Genomic DNA, 19880 nt, shown 5'->3' with positions numbered 1-19880 from the left:
ATCATAGGGCCAAGGCTAAACCTTCAGAGGTTCTGAGTGGAATGTAGGTTTCATCCTAGATCATATCATTTATTTCAGATTCTGAAATGTTCATTTATAATTGGAATTTGCTAAAGAAGATTAAGTTATCTTTTGGTATAGATGTGTTTTTTTTGTTTTATTTATTTATGTATTTATTCTTGAAGGTTTTTCATGGTTGCAAACCCAAGACAGTTGGTCTGCTGCATGGTTTTGTTCAAGAAAATAATTTCTTTTGGAATAATGCATGCCCATAGTAAGGCTTCTTTGCTTTCAACTTGCCAGCATTTTGTTCCCCAAACGCATATCTCATCAACAATTTCTTGCCAGTACTCCTATTCTTGGATAGGCAAATTTTCATGAAATGCATTTGATTAGATCAGTTTTTTAGTTGTGATTTAATTTTTCTGGAGTTGTTGTGGACTTGGTGGAAAACAGAGAGCTGAGGAATATAACTTGTCCTCACTCTGGAAATAAAGAAATCGCATGAGGAAATGTTGACGATTATTAAGAGATGGAACCTCGCAATGCTCCCATTGTGTATAAGTGTATATTTCTCCAGGGTAACCAGTTCAGTGTATCAATACTGTGCATAATGATGAAAACAATAACATTTTTAAGAATTCAATGCATTCAAAAAATGATCATGATTGTTCAAAGTAGCATAAGTCTGCAAATCAGACCTCGTGGTTTTCCGGTCTCTGTATCCCAGTCATCTGAAATAGAACCAGGAATAATCACATAATCCATTGAAAATTTCAACTCATATGGTAATTGCAATATCTCATTAGGGGCCACGATCATGAGTCTGCACCAACAGGTATTGCATGATTGACCTTCCATTGAGACTGTACTGAAGCAATATTGATATTATTTAGTGACAAATGGATGATTACTTAGTGACATATGGATGACTACAAATCTTTGGATGTCAGTTACAGAGTGCACGCACTGATGAGGCTTATGTTGTGTGAGCGAAAAGCATTGGCTATGTGGCTATATTTTATGAAGAAAATCTGAAGAACAATAAAGAAATGAATATTATTAGCTTTCTCCTAAGACTTTTGGAGCTTTACTTTTGGACTCATTAAATTAACTGTGAAATAATTTAATTGACCGTTAGATGCTGCCTGCCCATTTTTTTGTAATCATCTGTAAAACAGATTGCTCTGTGTACAGTTGGAGATGCATTATGTTCAAATATCCCTGGCCGGAACCTCAAGCTAGGAATGTTACTGCTCTCTTCAAGGGGTACTTCATTCAAAGTAGGGAGATCCAGAGAGCTTCTACTCTGAATCCTTCTTGGTCTCTGTGATGGTCAGCTGTATAGAATAAGCCACAGTGCTTTTTCAGGTGATTGGTGGACATCTGTCTGTTTCTCCTTGAACTAGACAAAGGAGGCAGAGTGAAAGTTAATTTACCTTTTACCCCAAGGAATGCAGCAAGTGGTCTGTAGGAAGGTTCAAATGCTTGCTTGTCATGGATGTTTCTTCGAACAAGGTCCCTTACTTTAAGGACCCGTCGATCAGCAGTGGTTACCTTCTCTTCGCTGGTTGCTGCTTCAGAATGGTTCACATTAGATGGCTTGTCTGTGACCTCTTGGATTGGTAAGGAAGTCAGACATTTTCCATGTCAAACTTTTCTTCATCCACCACCTTAACCGGACTATCTAGGCCAGGCACGTACAGAGGAACTCCGAGGCGCACCTCATATGAAGTGGGCCCTTCCAATACTTGTCTAGGCAAGTTATTTTATGCTCACTGGATTTCATACAGATTATAGTAGCAACTAAAACCTGGACATAGTACCCCAGCAGTCAAGGCTTGTTTAAACATGCAGTTAGCATGCCCAACTAATCCTCTGGGCTTGGCTCAAGACAGATTGATGAACTGCAGACAAAGTTCTACAGCAGACAGTGTCCCTATATGCCATGGAAGCTGTCACAGCACCATTATCTGAATTAAGTGAACTGCTTCCATCGCTACCAGACACTGCAAATCCTGTACGACTGCTGAAACACTTATATTTCTCTGTGGCCACACCCATAGGAATTGAGAACTTGAATCAGTTGCTACCAACATATACTTACATTGGTTAACAGAATCTGTTGGGCCGATGTGGTCCAAATAAACACCCTGAACTGGATGTTGGAGAATGTGAAAGGAGTTAGCAAAGGTCTTCTAATAGTAGCTTTAATCGGCTGACAAAAGTCACATTGTAATCTGTGGTCTACTTATACATACAAGGATACCAGTAGTGTTGCTGTAGTTCTATTAACCCCAGCATGGGAAGATGACAGTCCCTCATGTGCTTCTCTGATTCGGTCTAATCTGGACACCTCATTAGGAATCATCCTGTCTACCACTCCTGGTAGAGTAACCACATGAGTGTTGTCTGGATTAAGAGTGTGGGAATATGTAGGAGGAAAGCCCACAGGAGGTTTGTTTGCATATATTGTTGATGTTGTTATGCTTGTTTTGATCTTTGTCAAAGTAGCAGCCTTAACCAGATCTAAAACAGTCTGAATTTCAGCTTTGGCAGCTAAGACAGCCGCACAGTTCCCTTTGGCATGAAACTCCTCACGCTGATGGCCCAAAGTGTGTCTTACCAATGGAAGCTTGTCTTGTAAGACACCTACCTTTCCCCAAAGCTGTTTATTCTTAATAGGTCTCCCCTTTGAACCTTTGAATCCACTCAAGGGCCAGTGTTGCAGGTCAGCATTGTACCCTTGCACACCGAAAGATGAATTGGATGTTATTAGTGCGGTAAGTGACAGGACAGCTTTCTGTAGTGCAGGTACCAGGGCATAAAATTCTGCATGTTGCATAATGCTATCACCAAAGATCTTACTGTGGTTGCACTTTGGACAGAATTCACCATCTTCCACCATACCTTTCACTGCTGCGCAGACTGTGGAGTACTTATATCATGTTCCTACTGATGGTTGAGCAGAACCGTCCATTTAGAACACACTCTCAAAAGACTTAATGGGCAAAGCTTATGGATTTGGAGTAACATTCTGCTCATATTGGAGAAAAGCATGTGTACGAAGAGTGGGATCATACTGAAACTTTTCATCCACTATACTCAAAAGAAGAGACCCACAGCACCCTCCTAAGTATAGTGTGCAAGCAATAAGCTTTAGTGGCTGCCTCTAGTGCTAGTACAGGAGAAACCACCAAGGGGCACTCCTTCAAAATCGCTGTCTGAACAGCTTCAAGAACTTTTCAATGGAAAGAAAATGTGCTTCAGCTGAAGAATATGAGTGAGCCTTGTATGCTACAGAAACACTTATTGTAGGTCTCATAAGTATGACCTGACTGGCTTGGTATGCCTCTTAGCACTGGGTTGCTCCTACTGTCCCTAGTTTGTAAATATTTTGCCACTAGCGTGTTTGCTTGCAGTATGCACAAGATATCAGTGTGCATCACTGTGTGTAGCACAGTGTGCAACACCCGCACCAGCAAGAAAGCACCCTGGTTCACTGCCGACTTTCAGGCCTCCAAGCCGAGTGCCGGAAAATCGAAGTTATGGCGCCACGAACAAATGGAGAGCAACCACGCCGCCCTCAAGACAGCCATCCGCAAGCATCACCAGCTCATCCGGACCACCAAAAGATCATTCTACAAAGAGAGCAAGTTGACAACAGCGCGCACAACAGCAAAGAGCTCTTCAGCATCATCAAAGAACTCACCAAGTCCTGCTCCATCGACCCTCCCCCACCCTCGCAAGACCTCTGCGACTCCATCGCCACCCTTTTTCACCGCAAGATCACGGATACCCACGGCAGCTTCGCCTCACCGATTTCCCCCCCCCCACTACCACTGCTGCCAACACCAACCCCAACGCACCCAACCACACCAACCTCCTGAGCACCTGGACCCACCCCAACGACGAGGTCACCACCATGAGCACCATCCACTCCGGATTACCCGCCGACCCCTGCCCTCACCATGTCTTCAATAAGGCCAGCCAAATCATTGGCCCCCAACTCTGCACTATCATCAACAGCTCCTTCAAGACCGCCACCTTCCTGGAGAGCTGGAAACACGCTGAGGTCAATGCCCTACTCAAAAAACCCAAGGCAGACCCCGAAGATCTTAAGAATTCCCGGCCCATCTCCCTCCTCCCCTTCCCAGCGAAGGTCATCGAGAAGATAGTCAACAGCCAACTATCACGCTTCCTGGAGGACAACAGCTTGTTCAACATCTCCCAATTCGGCTTCCGCAAGAACCACAGCACCGAGACCGCTCTCATCGCTGCTACCAATGACATCAGGATCATGCTCGACAAAGATGAAACCGTGGCCCTCATCCTCCTTGACCTCTCGGCAGCCTTCAACACCGTCTGTCACCACATACCGCACCCCCTCCACGACGCCGGAATCCGCCACAAGGCCTTGGACTGGATCACATCCTTGCTGTCCAGCAGAACTCAGAGTCCGCCTCCCTCCGTTCCTGTCGAAAGCCACCAAGACCATCTGCGGAGTCCCCCAAGGATTCTCTCTCAGCCCTACCCTTTTTAACATCTACATGGCGCCGCTCGCCAACATTGTCCGATCCCACGGCCATAACATTGTCTCCTACGCGGACGACACCCAACTGATCGTCTCACTCATGAAGGGCCCGCCACCGCCAAGACCAATCTCCACAACAGACTTCATGCCTTCTCCAACTGGATTGAGACAAAAGCCACCTCAGACTGAACTCTGATAAGGCTGATATCCTCATCTTCAGCTCCAACTGATCAGTATGGGACGACTCCTGGTGGCCTGCCACACTAGGAGCCGCTCCAACTCCCACCACCCACGCACGCAACCTCGACTTCATACTGGACTCATTGCTCACCATGACCCAGCAAGTCAACGCCATCTCATCCTCATGTTTCAACACCCGCTGCATGCTTCGTAAGACCTTCAGATGGATCCCTATCGAAACCAGAACGGTCACCCACGCCCTCGTCAGCAGTAGACTGGACTACGGCAACATACTCTACACGGAGAACAACGGGCAAGCTCCAGAGGAAACTTCAGCGCATCCAGAACGCCTCCACACGTCTCATCCTTAACCTCCCTTGCCACAAACACATCTCAGCCCACCTCAGACCTTCACTGGCTCCCCGTCAACAAGAGGATCATCTTAAAACTCCTGATTCACGCTCACAAGGCTCTCCACAACACAGGCCCTGCCTACCTCAATGAGCATCTCAGCTTCCACGTTCCCACCCGCCAGCTCCGCTCTGCCAACCTCGCCACCGTGCCCCACATCCACCGTACCGCAACCGGCAGCAGATCCTTCTCCCACCTCGCCGCTAAAACCTGGAACTCCCTCCCCGTCAACCTACGCCTGACCCAGGACCTCCTGACCTTCAGGAAACGTCTCAAGACCTGGCTATTCGAGCAGTAGCAACCCCATTCTCCCCTCCCCCGCACCTTGAGACCCTATTGTGTGAGTAGCACGCTTAACAAGTGATTGATTGATTTTGTTCATCCATTGTTTTGCTATAAACTTGAGAGAAATAGACTCTTGCAAGGATTTCACTTGGACAGCATAGGGAGGCAAGTAAGTTCATCCAAAGTTAAAGAATCCCAGCAGAGTTTGTGTTAGAAATGGGATCTTTTGTTGGCAATCAGGTTGCTCCCTGTCCAAGCAAGGACCCTCCCTCTAGTCAGGGCAAAGGAGAAACACACCCGGTTAACACCCGTCAACCCCCGTGGTAGCTTTGCACGAGCAGAAAGGCTTAACCCTGAGACAATGTGTAAAGTATTTGTACCAGTGAAACACTGCAAAATGGACAGCACACAGGTTTGAAAAATAGTAAATTCTTATCTAAGTAAACAAGACCAAATATGATAAAAATACACAATTTAAAATATGACTTTAGCAATTAAAAACACAAAAATGGTGCCTAGAAGCACAAGTGCTGCAATTTGATGTTAAGCGGCATCGTGACAGAGTTGTTTTCCACAATGCAACGCCACTGGCGCCGTTTATGGAGTCACAAGGACCCCCAGGTACAGTACCTTAGAAAAAATGTGGAAAACAGCCTGGTGCACAGAGTCGGAGAGCGAAGTGTTGCTGGATCTGATGCGGCGTCGGTTTTGGTGCTGGGGGGCGATGGAGCGGAGGCATCACAAAGAGGTGTTGAGTCCTTGCTGCGAAGAGGTGGAGGTGAGGTGGTGTAGGTTGCGAGGAGTCAGTCCCGGGGCACCTGCAGCAAAGTGGAAGTCCGGCGAAGTCACGATGCTGCGGGGCGACCTCACGGGTTAACGGTCACACCACAGATGCTGCGACTGATTTGGGTGTCATGAATGTCGGTGCTACGACACTCCGATCTTGTGAGTTCTTGGGACATCAGTGGCATCAGTGACGCGGGGCCTGGGATGTCGGTGGGGTTGTCGTGCTTCTGAGAGATTAATGGCTTTGGATGCAGGCGGTGTCACGGATTCCATGCAGCGGCATCCTTATGAAGTCGCACAGCAGCGTCTGGTGGCATTTCACAACATTTTACCAGAATTTCACTCTCCGGGGCACAGGAACTGGAATGGCACCCTCTGACAAGCTAGAGTCCACAGCATGGTTGGATGGTTGATGAAACCTTTGCTGTGCCAGAGACTGCAAAAACAGGAGGCAAGCTCAGTCCAAGCCCTTGGAGATTCTTCTCAAGCAGGAATGCACAACAAAGTCTTGTTTGTCCCCTTTCACAGGCAGAAGCAGCAACTGCAGGGTAGCCCAACAAAGCACAGTCACAGGCAGGGACAGCACTTCTCAGCTGTTCTCCTTTGCAGAGGTTCCTCTTGGATCCAGAAACAAGTCTTGAAGAAATCTAAAGTCTGGTGGTTTTGGGTCCAATACTTATACCCCTTTCTGCCTTTGAATTTGCCCAACTTCAAAGAAAAGTTTCTGTTTTTTACATGATCCTACCTTGCCCAGGCCAGGCCCCAGGCACACACTAGAGGGATGGAGATTGTATTGTGTGAGGGCAGGCACACTCCTTCCTCCACTCTAGCTCAGATGGCTCATCAGGATATGCAGGCTACACCCCAGCTCCCTTTGTGCCCCTCTATAGAGGGGATTCACAAACAGCCCAACTGTCAGCCTGACCCAGACAGGGACAGGGAATCCACAGACAGGCAGAGTCACAGAATGGTTAAAGCAAGAAAATGCTCACTTTCTGAAAGTGGCATTTTCAAACTAACAATCTAAAAACCAACTCCACTGAAAGATGTATTTTTAAATTGTGAATTCAGAGACCCCAAACTCCAAATCTCTATCTGCTCTCAAAGGGAAACTGCATTTAAAAGATATCTAAAGGCAGCCCCATGTTAACCCATGAGAGGGATAGGCTTTTCAACAGTGAAAACTGAATTTGGCATTATTTTTGTCAGGACATGTAAAATACATAAGTACATGTTCCATATTTAACATGCACTGCTCCCTGCCCAGAGGGCTACCTACGTCCTACCTTAGGGGTGCCTTACATGTATAAAAAAAGGGAAGGTTTAGGCCTGACAAGTGGATACACTTGCCAAGTCAAATTGACAGTTTAAAACTGCACACACAGACACTGCAGTGGCAGATCTGAGCCATGTTTACAGGGCTACTAATGTAGGTGGCACAATCAATGCTGCAGGCCTACTTGTAGCATTTGATTTACAGGCCCTGGGCACCTCTAGTGCACTTTATTAGGGACTTACTAGTAAATCTAATATGGCAGTCATGGAAAAGCCAATTACACATACAATTTCACATAGGGAGCACTTGCACTTTAGCACTGGTCAGCAGCGGTAAAGTGCCCAGAGTAGCAAAAACAGAGGCCAGCACACAGCAATAACCTGGGAAGCTGAGGCAATAAGTTAGGGGAGAGCACGCCAAGGATGCCAGTTCTAACAGTTTGCAACTTTAGTGTATAAAGAGGCTGCAAGGTAGCACACAAGTTAATCTTGTAACCATAAGTTGTTAATATTGTTATAATTCTGTCTCCCCTAGTTAGGTGTATGTCTTAATCGTCTTCACTGTAATAGATATCATTAATGTATGACAATACCTTGGGATCTGGTTATAGGATCTCTATGATGTGCGCTGAAAATAAGCCAGGACTGTTGTTACAGTCTGTAGACAATTATAAAAACAAGAACTACACCCTGTCTAAAATAAAGACAGTTAGATAGTCACTTTCAGGTGCTTTGTTCTGTCTAAAACCCATTGAGGATATCCAAGGTTGTTTTGTATTTCTTTTCTGCACTAAGTTCATCATTAAACCCGTACTGTGCTCACTTTGCATCAGGTATGTTTGTTTATGTTAATTCAAATTCCTATGGTGTAAAACTATCTTAAAGGATCGATCCAGTTTGGAGACTGGGGGAAAAGGGGTATGTTCATTGATGAGACAAGGCCCTGTTATGCCCTGATATTTCAATTGACATAATGTTGCATTTATACAATGCTTTCCTTCTGTTCTGAAAGGATATTGAGGCTGAGGTTCACTGCGTAAGGGAATAACATAAGGAATATGGTGTTTATCCTTATTATTCCTTTATTGAAAAAGTAGATCCTGGATCTGATGGCTATCCTTCTCTCCAACTTTTGGCTGGTATAGCTCTGCAAGAATGGGTACTGCTTTCATTTTTGGTGTCTAGTGACTGGCGTGGTCACTACCAGGGGGCTTTGGTCCTCCGTTAGATACGGGCAGGTGGTGGTCGATGATAATTTTACTAATATGAAGTAATGCTGTCCTGATTTTCATTGATCTGTAAGTGGCTTTTGATTCCAATAACTAAGCCATTTTCATCTTCTGCTCAGAAGAGTGTGGATTGATTGATGCAGGCACTAACAGTATTTGTTCTTACCGATCTGTCCAGTCTATGTTGCCTTACAACTTTTGTCCTCAAAAACGTGTCCTAAACGCAGTATCTTGGGCACATTTTAAAAATGCATACGTTTTCTTCAAACCCATTTCTCATTCTTTAGATTTTACCATATGAATTGCTGCATGGTGGGTTACATGATCAGGGATGTGGAATTCCTATCGCCCCACACCAGCGACATATTGTCTGGGGTCAAGGGCAACAAGTTTTCATGTTTATTTTGTCCTTGGGACAAGTAGGCACAACCCACTGCAGCACAAACCCTTTGGCTGTCAGTTTACAGGGAAGGTGCTGTCTGAAGTTGAGGTAATGTGTGTCCATATGTTAATGGTGTTCAAACTTGTATTTATGGTTCAATATTGAAAAGCCTTCATCATTAGGTTGAGCGGTGTAACTAAACATTTTAAGGTTACACTGCACTACTGACAGTGATTCCAGTAAAAAAAAAAGTGTACACACATTTGAAAAGTTTAGCAATTTGAGGCTAAGTATAATGCTCCCAGAATGCTCTCTGATTAGATGCAAATGTTTGCAGAAACCTGTAGGCAAGAGTGATCATTCTTTTCTTTCAAAATAAAATGTTCAGAACAAAATGCAAGTAGGAAAAAAATGTTTTGCTACTATGAAATTAAGTGCTATTTCTTTAAAGCATAATTTAGTAAAATGTGTTGATGCATGCCAGTATTTCCCAAAAAATATTCCTAACAGAAAATCAGTGTAACCATTTTCAACTAGATTATGGGAAGCATGAAAATAAACAAGCACTGGCAAAGCCGCCCGATCCAACATTTGTTGTGAGTCTTTTTGTTTTGTCTATTCATGCCTTGTTTTGACATGGCTTTGGTAACACTATATTGTTGTGTTTTCTGTCTCAAAAGTGCTGTAACAAAGGTCCAGCAGTTCCGGCGGTGCAGGGGTACCCCTCCAGGGGACCCACTCAGGACAGCAGATGCCCTGAATGAGTCTGGCGGGGAGGGGATCCCCTCCATGTTCTTTGCATAGGGCCCCCCTTCAGTTTCATTATGCCACTGATTGCCACAGTAGTTCCTGGCACTGAACAAAACTACTTTGTGTGCCTATAGGATACTTGCGGAACAGCAGAATGCGATCACCCACAGTAAAGCCAGCCTGTAGATAGAAAAATAGAATTGTAATAAAAACAAAATGTCTTGGTCAATGCCAGACTTAATTAGGGACCCAATTCTTAAAGAAATTTGCAACAGTGCACCTATGCTATCTGTCTTTGAATTAGTGGCTTTCATGAATTCACAAGACCTTTACAGAAGTAGACTAGGTAATCGTACTCTTAGAAAACATTTGTGAATTGTATTTTAGCATGAACAAATATGCATGTGTAGATTGCGAAAATCTATTTAGCATTTACAAGTTCACGTTGACTCCAACCATTTTTTTTTTTTTCCCCAATCCTTGAAGAACTTCTACTTCTGCCATTATCAGTAGTAAATTTCCAACCTTTCTCAGTATCGGAAAAGATTAGAGAAGAGCTAGTGAACATCCTTAAAATATTAGTTAGGAGTTTTGCATTTGCAAAGGCATTCCAGCCCTGGAACTATTGCTTACTGCTTCCTCCAGCCCAGTTATGTAGAGCTGTGGAAAGGTAGCAAAAATAAGGAAATTGCTGTACTAGGGATTGAAATTGCAAGTATTCAAGCCATACTACAGTATTAGCCCTGACATGATCATGAGAGCCTATTATTAGAGCTCCTACATAATGAGATTGCTGCCATAATTTGTCGGCGCACCACAATGCACCAAAGGAACAAGTAGATTTTTTTTAAGCAACCTGTCCTTATGGACAAGTAGATATTTTATTAAATTCCATACCCCTGATGATGAAAAATCATTACCCATGGCAGCTCAGTTGTTGGCTCTGGATCTGGTTTGTTTCTGTACATCCCAGCAACTAAAAAAGTCTGACGGACAGATTTGGTATACTACTGTTGTAAAACATCGTCGCCAGTTTGTTGACTCTTACAGTTGCTACAAAATGCACATACCCAACTGCTGGGATATGCCCGCAAATCCATTTTGTATAATTTGAAGGAAAATCCACCTGAACTGTCAACAAATGATGTGTTCTCAGCGTGCTTTGTAATGTATTCCAAAAGAAATTCAGTTCTGTGCCCCTCCCCCACACACTTTTTGAGACTAGGTGTAAGCTTTAAATTCTGTTCATCTCAATCCTTTGAGTGCACCCTGCTTTCAACATCTGTGAGATAGGCTCATTTTTTGTGCTAACTTAATAGAAAACATGACTCTGAAACTCCACTTGTAGTCTTATGTTAATTTCCAAATAAATTTTTTGATTTTATTTTAATGTTCTGCTTTCAGTCAGCTGCTAGAGCTACGAATCCTGGTAGTATGTGTGCTCTCTGCAAAAACCATGTAGATGATTGTGGCAACAACTAGAGCATTTTGGGACTAGCCATTGCAAGAATATGCTTGATGGTCGGCATTAGAAAAATAAAACCTGTGAACCTTTTTCAAACTTCTTGAGTAGCTGCATGAACCATGTAGTATATCACATGATTATGTATTGCAAGTCAGTGTACTGTAGTAGTTAAACTGTTACAACAGTTATTTGCTAGTAATTCCTTTTTGAAAAAAAATATTTACTTTGTATATTTTTTGGTGGGGGTTGCACTTGGCTGTTGAAAGTAGTTGTTTCTATGCTAATATCATGCTGTTCTTACGTTTTCAGGTATATCTACTGCGATGAAATTGACTTATCGGCCGATACTGTATTGGCAACACTTTACGCTGCAAAGAAGTACATTGTTCCTCATCTTGCACGAGCATGTGTTAATTTCCTGGAAACTAGCCTCAGCGCAAAGAATGCTTGCGTCCTGCTCTCACAGAGCTGTCTTTTTGAAGAACCTGATCTGACCCAACGCTGCTGGGAAGTGATTGATGCACAGGCGGAACTGGCTCTAAAATCTGAAGGCTTCTGTGACATTGATTTTCAGACATTAGAAAGTATTCTCCGAAGAGAGACTTTGAATGCAAAAGAAATTGTTGTTTTTGAGGCAGCACTCAACTGGGCAGAGGTGGAATGCCAGCGGCAAGACATGGCTGTTTCTATAGACAATAAGCGAAAAGTATTAGGGAAAGCACTTTACTTAATTCGTATCCCTACCATGGCACTTGATGATTTTGCCAATGGCGCTGCTCAGTCAGGGATCTTGACTCTGACAGAAACTAATGATATATTTTTGTGGTATACTGCTGCTAAAAAGCCAGAACTAGAGTTTGTGAGCAAAACAAGGAAAGGCCTTGTTCCTCAACGATGCCACCGTTTCCAGTCTTGTGCCTACCGCAGTAACCAGTGGCGATATAGAGGACGATGTGACAGCATTCAGTTCGCTGTTGACAAGAGAGTGTTCATTGCTGGCTTTGGTCTCTACGGTTCGAGTTGTGGATCAGCAGAATATAGTGCAAAAATTGAACTGAAACGACAGGGTGTTATTCTAGGACAAAACTTGAGTAAATATTTTTCTGATGGATCCAGCAACACTTTCCCTGTGTGGTTTGAATATCCAGTCCAAATAGAACCTGATACATTTTATACTGCTAGTGTAATTCTGGATAGCAATGAGCTAAGTTATTTTGGACAAGAAGGAATGACTGAAGTCCAGTGTGGGAAAGTAACCGTCCAGTTTCAGTGCTCTTCTGACAGTACCAATGGTACCGGTGTTCAGGGAGGGCAGATTCCAGAGCTCATATTCTACGCTTGAAACAGATTTGAGAGTGATGGTATGAAATTTAGATTTGGCTCTTGAGTGACTGGCAACATTCAGTACAAAGTAGATCCACTATTACACTGGCACATGGAGTCAGAATCAAACCTCATCTCTGTGCATGCACGTCAGTGGGAAGGCTGGCATAGCGGGGTATTTTAAGGCACTCTGCAGTGGGCCTACAGGAACTTACAGAGGGAAGCTGCATCCCTCTGGATGCCGCTGGTGACGAATAAATGTCACTGCCCTTGTAGAATACCAGAAGTAAAGTTAAGTACTCTATCTGGGGAGGCCTGCAAATCCATTAGAGGCACAGGATGAGCTCTGTTACCCCCATTAAAAGTTTGAGCAGTGTGGCAACCGATGTTCAAATTAAAACGAAATCTAGACATACAATTGCTCTTTACTGTGAAGCAGTTGTTTGATATTCATGTAGGGCCTTTGGATGTCGAGACCGAAGAGTCTGCTTGCACTTTAGCCCTCCTGAATCTGGAAAATGTACCTTTTACATAAAAAAACGCATTTCACCCAGGCACATGGGCCTTCCTTAGAGACCTTGACTACGAATACTTGGACATTTGCATCCTAGTCTTAGGGCCTGATTACGATCGTGGCAGCTGGAATACTCTGTCGCAAGTGTGCTGGATATTCCGATTGCCGTATTACGATCTCCATAGGACTTAATGGAATCGTAATACAGCAGACGGGATATCCGTCACGTTTGTGACTGAGTAACAGTGTCCGCCAAGATGGCAATCAGGCCCTTGGTCTTTCATGCTTTTATTTAGACCTAAAAATTGTGCATTTGAATTGTCAGTCCCCACATGTCGTGCATCATTTTTGGATCAATAACATGTTTTGTACTCTGCATTATTTTTCATAGGTTGTCCTTCAAACTGGACTCATGGGTGTGTGTGTGTCCCTTTTATTTGCCATGTCCAGAGATAAAGCAGTATTATTTTTTTCTATATGACCAAAAGTGTTAGCTTCATTTAGTTAGTAATAAAAACATATTCTATTTCTAGAGCAGTTATTTTTTCATCACACAGTTAAATGCCGAAACACTGTGGCATGCGACCATTTTTCATACTAACTGGCCTTTGTGTAACTGAATTTCAGGATTGTAAGACCTGCAAGGTCTTCTTTAGCTTCTGAAATAGACCAAAGTATGCTTTACCAGCAGTTTAGGCTTTGACATGGGAGACTTTAGTGGTGACCCAAGAGTACTTTTTTTTTTTTTTTACGCCTGCCACATCCATACACTACTACTTTCAAAGGCTGCTTGTACTAAGAATTGCAAACTGGCATAAAAGTAAATTTAAAATAATTAACATTTTCTTATGCCACCCTATTTAAAGTCGAACAAAGTTAGCCAGAAACACCATTCCTTTCCATGAAGTACTAATTCTTTGATTCTTTAATTATTGCGAAATAATGCAACCATCTGCCGATAAGACGTTTTGGTAGTGCATTAAGCAAGTATAAGAAAGGAAATAAGTCATATCTCTTGTTCTCGTTTCTGCATATCGTTTTGTAGCTTTCTTCCAATGCTAGAGCTCTTTCTTATCTATGCTCATACTGCCCTTTTTTACAGAATTACATGTTGTTAGTGGAAACTAACCAAATAATTTTATGTGGCAGTTTACCGATTAGCGTTATCTTTAGCTGCACTGTAACAAACTTGTATGTGCACAGTTCGCGTAAATATTTTAGTGCGGTATGGTAGTAGTGGTCATAGGCGTCTCAAAAATTCCTCTTTTTTTAAATAAACTTTATTGTATGCCACCTGTAAGACAGTAGAAGAGCACTTTAGACCTTCATGGAACAGTGGAGATGGCAGCAAGGATAACATTTCAAATAGACCTAATTAAATGGTGTATGCTACACTTACTGGTCTTATTTGCTTTGAGTAGGCACATTTCAAAATGGACAACAGCAAAAAAAATGATAATATACATTTTACTTCTGTTGTATTTGTACGAAATCTGTAGGACAATTTCTTCCATTTTTCCTTTTTAACGACATTTAAAACAGTTGATGTGCACAGATGTTTCAGACTGGTCTGCCCCTATTCAATGAACTACCACTAATCTAGCAGTTCAGGTTTTTGCTGTATTCATACTTTGGATGTGTTAATGAGAGTTAACAACCTAGCAGTTGCATTTGTTTTCCTCATTACTGGTCCTTAATGACTACTCAGCCACAGGAGATGCCCTCACCTTGGAGGATGACCTATTGACACGTGACCTGAAGATGTATAGATTATGCATATCCATCCTGGTTTTGAACTGATCTCCGTAGTTTTGCAATATTACATAAGCTGTGAGATGTTCTAGTTTCGAAATGGTCAAAATTATAGTTCTTTTATCATTTGATAGGTTATAAGATAACAACAAACTAAGTGCTTCATCAAAGCATCCCTCTGTTGCTACATTGGCCCTCTCTATACACCGTGGTCTGTAAAAACAACAGTAACTTAATTATACAGTCCCAAGACAAACTCATGTGGCTATGTATTTGAAAAGAAACCTTAGACTACCTGCCTGTATTGATAATTATAGGTAGCATGACCATTTGAGAGTATACTGCTTTGATTATTTGCCGCACTGTTTAGTGAAGTAAGTTGGTTACCTTCAATTTAAGGACCTGGCTGCTTGGCATGCCTGTTGTGGTGTTAATTACCTGTGGGAAAGTTTGATTTCACCAACAACCAGTGGCGGCCCGTCCTTTAGGACGGAGGGGCCATGCCCCCCCACCTTTTGCCCCTCATGAAGAGTGTCTGTCAGGCTGAACAAAGGTCAGCCTGACAGACACTCTCCATGTTGAGCTCAGGCAGCCAGGAGCAGACATGTGTGATTTGCGCACACTCCTGGCTGCTTGAGCTAAACTTTGCTGTGCTGAGGAGGTCACAGCTCCTATGGGCGTGACCTCCTCGGCTCAGCAAAGGTGCCTCGAGGCCCTCCCCTTAGTGACTAGGAAAGCGTCACCAATTGACACTCTCCCTGGGCGCTTCAGTTTAAGCCCTGAAGTGCCCAGGGCGAGTGTCAATCAGTGACACTTCGTCACAGAGTGGGGTGGGGTCAGCAGTCTCACTGACCCCATCCCACTCTGACGAGGCTGGGACTGCTGCCTTCCCTCATTGGTCAGCCAGGGAGGGAAGGCAGCAGTCCCAACCCTCCTGGGACCTGGAGGCTGAAGGTGTGTGTGTGTGTGTGTGTGTGTGTGTGTGTGTGTGTGTGTGTGTGTGTGATGTTTTAAATTGAATGTTTGGTGCGTGCATGTTTGAGTGCTATGAGTGTTGTTAATGGATGGATGGATGTGCATGCGTGTGTGTGTGTGTGTGAAAGAATGAGTGTGTGCGATCTTTTAAAATGAATGTTTGGTGAGTGCGTGCATGTTGGAATGGTATGTGTGTTGGTAATGGATGTTCGTGTGTGTCTGTGTGTGTGTGTGTGTGTGTCCCGCCCGCCCCCCTCCCTCCTAAAGCTGCTGGCAGCCACTGCCAACAATATGGCTATTAGTTTAACTCCTTAACTTGAAAAACTACAAAAAGATGTATGAAACTTATAGAAATGAATATTGCAATTGGGCGTTGCAGGTCGATTTCTGATTTCAAATGCAGTAAAGAAGCAAGAGCTCACGGATGGGAGCAAGGATAAGTGACCATGCTGAATGAAGTTGAACAGAATATCACTAATCCACAGGCCATTCTGCTCCCTGATATGTGTGCCTGATAAAAGGTGATTTAATTTAAACACTATGTTGCTAACTTATTTCATCACTGTTTAGGCTTATTCATAGATTTTAAGGGTACTTGCTAGAATATTGGTGTTATGCAGCTAATAATTTAAATTTCCTTTGTTAGTTTGACCGCACATGTTTAAGTATTCATCACTTTGACTTTGGATTTAAGAAGGAAAGAAATGGGTGGTGTAGCTTTACCACTAAATGATTATAGCATTACATGTTTTTCTGGGTATAATTCTTCTTCCTGTAATCCAAAATAACGCTTAGTAAGAGTTAGCAAATTACTTTTTGAACGCAGGAATTCCATCCTCCAAAAATCAAGCCCCCCTCTGTCCAATGTTGAGGACTTTCAAAGATAGATTACCTGGTGCTATCTTGCTGATGAGTATATAAATTGCAGTCTTAACATTTAACTGCTTGAAATTCAGTATTGTGCTGCCCTAGCAAAACATATTGTGAAACTGATTTCTTAGAATTTCCTTTCTGGGCTCTCACTGCAGCGACTAGCTGAATTAGGAATACATGTTCAGTGATATCAGTGTCATCTACAGCTGGTTGTGTACATTCACTTTGCACTCAGGTGTGCTCTTCCTCTGGATTTACCAGTATCAGAGTGCAAAATAACTGTACATACATTTCTAGTTGTAAGAACCATCTTGTGGTCCCTAAATTTGTGTATACCATGGTGGCAGTTTTCCATGTTTTGTATTGAGAAGTAGAGCAGCACCCATTTCTGCCTTGCCGGCCCACCAATGAAACAAGACCAGCAATTCTTGTACTTGTCTCTGCCCATCTAAGAGGTTCAGGAAAGTAAAGTAGTGTGTGTTCAGCACACGTTGTTTTGAACAACATGATTGGGTGTTTGGATTTTTGCTCTTTTGAAGGAATCTCTTATTTTCTTCTTGGATTGCCCTTTTTCAAAAATGTTCATCAGCTACCGCGTTCACAAGGTAAGTTCCATTTTTTCTAAATTTCAGGATGCATTTCTTTACTTCTATCCTGGGAAATGGTAAAAGTTTTTGTGAGATCATTATCATTCTACTGCTTTAGACCCACAAGATTGTTTGACTTTACACTACCTCAAAAAATTGAATTAAGCAGCACAGCCTTGTAGACTACTTTACTTATGCTTACAAGCATGGTTTTTGGATTGTCTTTCAACAACTGATGTTTACTTTGGCTAAACTGTTCATTTTGACTTGTTTGGTCAAAACTTTTGGGCATTTGCTTCAATCGCCTTTCAGTGACTTGCCTCCTAATTTGTTCCTGCTGGTAGAAAATAGGAGAGGAATAGACCTGAAAATAGGTTGCTTGTTTAGTGCATCCTGTACTCCTAATTTACTGATGTGTCCTTAGTTGCCAGTGCCCAGCTCCATCAGGCTTATGAACAGTCATTGAAGTATGTACTACCAATTTCAGACCCACTGTAAAGACTGGGCTGGATGCCCGCGTGTGGTAAATGTTATCTTTTAAGTTCAGCCAATTTGACAGAGTTTGCTTTTGAGGGAATGTTTGTTCCTGGGAAAGTACAATTGGATTTCAAAATTGTTAAGGCTTGAGGACTCGAGGCAAGTATTGGTCTTATGTAAAGCCAACTTTTTCTTCCCGGTTTCTGGGTTGGAATTATGAAGACACCCACAGTAGTTATGGAAGGAATGGGAATTAACATGTAGTCACAAATCCAATTCGCCCAAAGTGACAGTTTAAAGATATGTATTGGAATAATTGATTCATCCCTTATTAATTCCCACAGAGTGTCTAGAGGAGTGAAAAACTCCACATTGCAATGCAGTTTCTTTAGAATCATATCTGCTGCTCGGTCAGGCGCTGCCCATGCAATGTGCTCGATATGTTGTTTGTAAAATGCAGTGGATGTCGACTAAGCTTGATATCATATCTCTTCATGCTGGCATTAATCTGACAATCCTTTACTGCACTTTTTTTTTTTTTTTTTAAATACATATAAGCGAAGCTGGAGGAGAGTTCTGAACTGAATCCCAATGTAAATGTGTATATGTGTACAGAAGTATAAAAATGTTTTGTAGTGTACATAGAATCCTAGATATTCATATTTTATGGAGACTAGAAGCAAGTGGCAATAAAGTCAGCAATTGTGCTCAAGGCATGAGACAGTCTGCACATTAAGTTTGGCATTCCACTTGAACATAAAATCTAATTAATAAATATTTATTATTTTCAGATCTTTTAATCATTTCAGTAAAATGTTGTTATGGAAGTGATGAATCTAATTAAAGTGCCCTGTGCATATTTGGGTTGTAGGTATTGCTGCAGTGTAATACCGAAAGCCACATTCAAGCACCATTCACAATTTAATTTACTGCAGATATTTTCTTGAAACTGATGCACAGATTTAAATTGTTGAGCAAGACGCAGTCACACAACTGTTCCCCTTTAAAACTATCAAAATTAGTCACCAAAGGAGTGTCTTCATCCCAGTCCATGAATGCAATTATTATCTTTTGACATTCTTAATTTGGAAAAGTATCCAAGTCACAAGGCACTAAATGTTCTGGACTTTTAAAAGCACAACACATGCAAATAAATATCATAAATTGCTTTTGGAAGATATGCCCAAGAGTCTCTCTACAGGTATGTTAATTAGCGGTGCTGTTGATATGTCCAAATGTAATATAGATAAATGATATTCAAATTAGTATTTATGTTGATAGTCTTTATTTCTACATATTATTGCACTGCATTGTTTTTACAGTGTCGTAATAAGCTGTGCTAATTTCAGGGGACTGCTTCCAGTGTGTGCTTGAACAGTACTTGCATCTATCCAGCTTACAGTATTAAAGAAGGAAACATAAGAAGTACCTCAAGGTGAATGTTAGTACTGTACCTTTAATGTCACAGTGCAAATGGCGTAAGACACATGAATGTGTATCAAATAAAGCATACCAATAAAAGGAAAATTTCACTATGTTTTCTGCTTGTTGTTTTTACCAAATTCAAGATAGCTTTTTTCTACAGTGGCATTTTGTGCATCAGTGTGTTTTAGGGGTGGTGGGCAGGCAATTCCCTGCAGTTTGTTTATAGGGCATACCTTCTGTGCCTCACAGAATGCCTCTCTGGTGGGGCCCCCCCATTCCTGCTGCCACTGCGACAGCTCAGGGACCTCCCCCAGTTCAGCCACCTGTTCCCCTGTCACCGCCTCCTCCCGGACCGTGGGAACTTCTGCGACCGGTTTCCCGCACTGCCTGCCCTTCCTCTTCTTGGCGGTCCCCTGGGCCATTGTTTCAGGCTCTAGGGGCTCCTGATTACCCTGGTGGGCTGCCATTGACCGGGTGGATACGCATACCCACCCAGGCAGACCAAACATCTCCAAGTGAGACCTGTGTTCCACCTCCTTCCAAGGGGAATCCCCCAGGTCATTGCCTAGCAAACAATCAACAGGCATGGTTGGACTCACAGCTACCTTCAAGGAACCTGAGACTCCTTGCCCCCCCCCCCCCCCACACAATTTCAAA

At 42.8% G+C, this 19880-nt stretch overlaps 1 protein-coding gene across 2 annotated transcripts in view; it reads left to right on the top strand.

The window, feature by feature from the left end:
- The window catches only part of BTBD3 (BTB domain containing 3), an 89240-nt gene extending 69905 nt beyond the window's left edge, over nt 1-19335 (top strand). For both annotated transcript variants that reach the window (XM_069234113.1, XM_069234112.1), the window contains one exon: nt 11607-19335. In XM_069234113.1, coding sequence (XP_069090214.1) covers nt 11607-12639 — 1033 coding nt within the window. In that variant the 3' untranslated portion in view covers nt 12640-19335. The remainder of the gene's footprint in view (nt 1-11606) is intronic.
- The last annotated feature ends 545 nt before the right edge of the window (nt 19336-19880 follow it).

The sequence above is a fragment of the Pleurodeles waltl genome, chromosome 5, assembly GCF_031143425.1.
Source record: "Pleurodeles waltl isolate 20211129_DDA chromosome 5, aPleWal1.hap1.20221129, whole genome shotgun sequence".
Lineage (NCBI taxonomy): Eukaryota > Metazoa > Chordata > Amphibia > Caudata > Salamandridae > Pleurodeles > Pleurodeles waltl.
Note: the sequence above shows the minus strand (reverse complement) of the source record. Positions and strands in the feature narration are given on the sequence as shown.